The 3,002-nt window shown below is 34.9% G+C and overlaps 1 protein-coding gene across 1 annotated transcript in view; it reads right to left on the reverse strand.

The window, feature by feature from the left end:
• Window positions 1–2,186: 2,186 nt before the first annotated feature.
• LOC103308230 overlaps window positions 2,187–3,002 on the reverse strand; it is a 1,720-nt gene continuing 904 nt past the window's right edge. Inside the window, exon 2 of the mRNA XM_008181292.1 lies at window positions 2,187–2,995. Within this exon, the coding sequence (XP_008179514.1) occupies window positions 2,187–2,995 (809 nt within the window). The remainder of the gene's footprint in view (window positions 2,996–3,002) is intronic.

A 3,002-nucleotide genomic window follows, 5' to 3' on the forward strand; every position in this document is an offset into this window, starting at 1 on the left:
CAGGTTACATAGGAAAAATTATAAAATGGCAGAATGTTAAATTTATTAGAGGCACATGGATTAGTGTGTGACATGGACCACCATATTACACACTGTCACGATCCAATAGCCGATGTAATATTAACAAAATGTATATTTAACTATGTTGTCCTGAAGATAAGACCGATCCATTTATATAAATTAAGTAGAAACTACAGAAAAAGATAAAAAATATAAATAATAATAATAAACAAATAATAAGTTAATTAAGGTGAAAGAATAATATTATTTAAATTTTGGTAAAGGTAATTACTTAGACTTAATACGGATATGTTATTTTAGATTTATTGAAGAATTAAAAAACATATTGAGCGCGGAAGTACATATATATAACATTAAAGAAAATAAGATGCAGTCAGTATGTTTTAACCGACACATATTGAAGGCCAACAAACGATTAAATGAACGATACGATCTTAAAACATTGAATAAAATAACTAGAAATATCGAGCATTTTATGAATGACCATTGTAACGGTGAATGTAAAAAATTATTGAAAATAATTGAAAACACGAGAAATCCAATTTATATACTCGACTATCCTAAATAGTTTAAATTTAATTCACATTTTGCATACGTACGTAACAAATTCATAATATTATTCACAGATAAAATAATATAGTATTTAACATTAACTGGTGAAGGATTATAAACACTAAATAAATTGTATTACAGGGAAATAAAAACTTATATTATATAATTAACTAACATTTTTTTTAAGACTTAAACAATGTTATTAATTAATTTCAGGTAAAAGAAATGTTTTTTTAAATATATATGTAAATGATATTAAATTGTAAATATCATCAAACAATAAAATATAAACAAAATGTAAAACGAATAATGAAAAATGTATAATTAACTGAATGTAAAATGAATGTCAAAATTGTAAATCAACTATTGAACCTAAATACTATTGTTAAAGGTTCTTCGCCTTACAGGCTTATAACCTTTTTTTTGGCGGGGAGGTGTAATGGGCATGTATTAGAAGGTATTATATTATAACCGCTTTTACTTATTCGAACCATACTATGCGGTTCTCCTTGTAAAAGCATTTAGCATAACAACCTATGAGCACAAGACGACGGTTTCTTCAATACGACAACAACAACAACTTCTACGACCACACCCAAGGCACCTGCGAGTTCCGTATACTGACCAGATCAAAGGAGCTGGCAGCATATATAAGGGAGACAGGAGCACAGCCTGAAGAGATGTACCTGGACCAGCAAGAACGAAGTCACTTCACGCCACCAGCCATTATACACCGCTACACCGCTACACCGCTACCACGAAATAGTTCTACATAATACTATATTTTGACTGTTCTATATTATTATACATATTATTATTACTTTGAAATTAGTGTTATTATTTCAAATCACAACATCATCTGGATTATGAAAGGGCTGCACGTAACAGTATAATCCTGCAATATGAATGTACACGGCGTAGTCTTGTTCACTTTAATAATTGTAAATATTTCGGTAGACCAATTGGGTAAATATCCTTTTGTGAAAACACCCTTGTATACGCTTACTCGGACTTTGTCGCCCACGCTAAACTTGATTTTTGTGGTTTTGGCGGCAACGTATTTTAATTTTACCCGTGACGGGTCGTCGTTGGCTTGTTGCGGTGTCACACCAATCGTACTATGCACCGTTTTATTATAGTCATTAATTAACTCTGGTAAAATAGACGTCCAATCATGAGAACCTCTGCTAGTGAATTGTCTAAACATTCGAGCTTTTAAAGTCCTGTTAAATCTCTCCACGATCGAAGCCTTTAAAGCACTGAAAGTGCTATACATTTTTATATTATACTTGTCTAATAAAGCCTCGAAATTTTTATTGTAAAATTCGCGCCCCCGATCGACATGTAATAGGTTAGGTCTATTCTGTGCAAAAATACCACTAGCAGCCTTAGACACTTCGTCACCACGTTTAGTCCTCAATGCGATTCCGTAAGCGTATTTTGTGTAACAATCAATTACGGTCAATATATAATTATAATTTTTATTGACGTCGGAGTATTGGTGCATGTCGACTAGGTCCGCTTGGTATAAATCGTTTTTACCGTAAACAATGACGTGACGACGGGGGTATGTCCTTCTCGCCGCTCCGTGAAGTTCAGCCGCGATCTCGTGCTTAGACATTCGGAATTTTTTTCAATATACCAGCCTCGACCAATTCTTCACAAATCGAGATTATCTCGTTACGAACACCCGTATTACCGGCCGCGAGAGACGAATACAATAATCGTAATCTATCGACCAGCTCATTAGGATCGTTCCAATATACAATATTATGTTTCTGTAATCGTATATTTATACCACTACCGGACTTTTTGTCCTTGGCCTCGAACAGTTTTGAAATTACTTTCATATATTTCGCCCCTATGGAACTGCGGATACGCGTACCATCTGCTGTCATGTGTGCCGATGTCAGAATTAAAATACGTTTATATGCACTTAAATCCTCATGCGTATATTTTTCAGTCGCTGGGGACTTGGCGAATAATAACTCGATAAGTCCGGGCGTTATGGGATAAAAACCGGCATCATCTTCGATATGCATTTCATTATCAATAAATTTAATTTCTTTGTTACCCAAAACATATTCGCCAGTTCTTAATTTTTTAGGTGCGTATACTTTATCTAATTCAACTGTAGGCCACTGTTCGTATAGTTCATTCAAATCGTATTGCACCGTAAGCGACGATGGTGATGATGATGATGATGATGATAAGGCTGTGGAATGTTTTTTATAGAAATCCGGCAACGATCGTTGTGTTGACTGACGCGACGTCGTTGATGCTGCGGACGGCGGTGTGGTGATCGGTGATACGTGTGGTGGTGGTGATGGGGGCGGGTGCACCGATGAATGCGTGCGGGGGTTACCGATATTGTCTCGTATTTTATTAAGAGGATCGATAATAGAACTGAGTGTATTATTCACTAATGA

This window comes from Acyrthosiphon pisum, chromosome X, assembly GCF_005508785.2.
Source record: "Acyrthosiphon pisum isolate AL4f chromosome X, pea_aphid_22Mar2018_4r6ur, whole genome shotgun sequence".
Classification (NCBI taxonomy): domain Eukaryota; kingdom Metazoa; phylum Arthropoda; class Insecta; order Hemiptera; family Aphididae; genus Acyrthosiphon; species Acyrthosiphon pisum.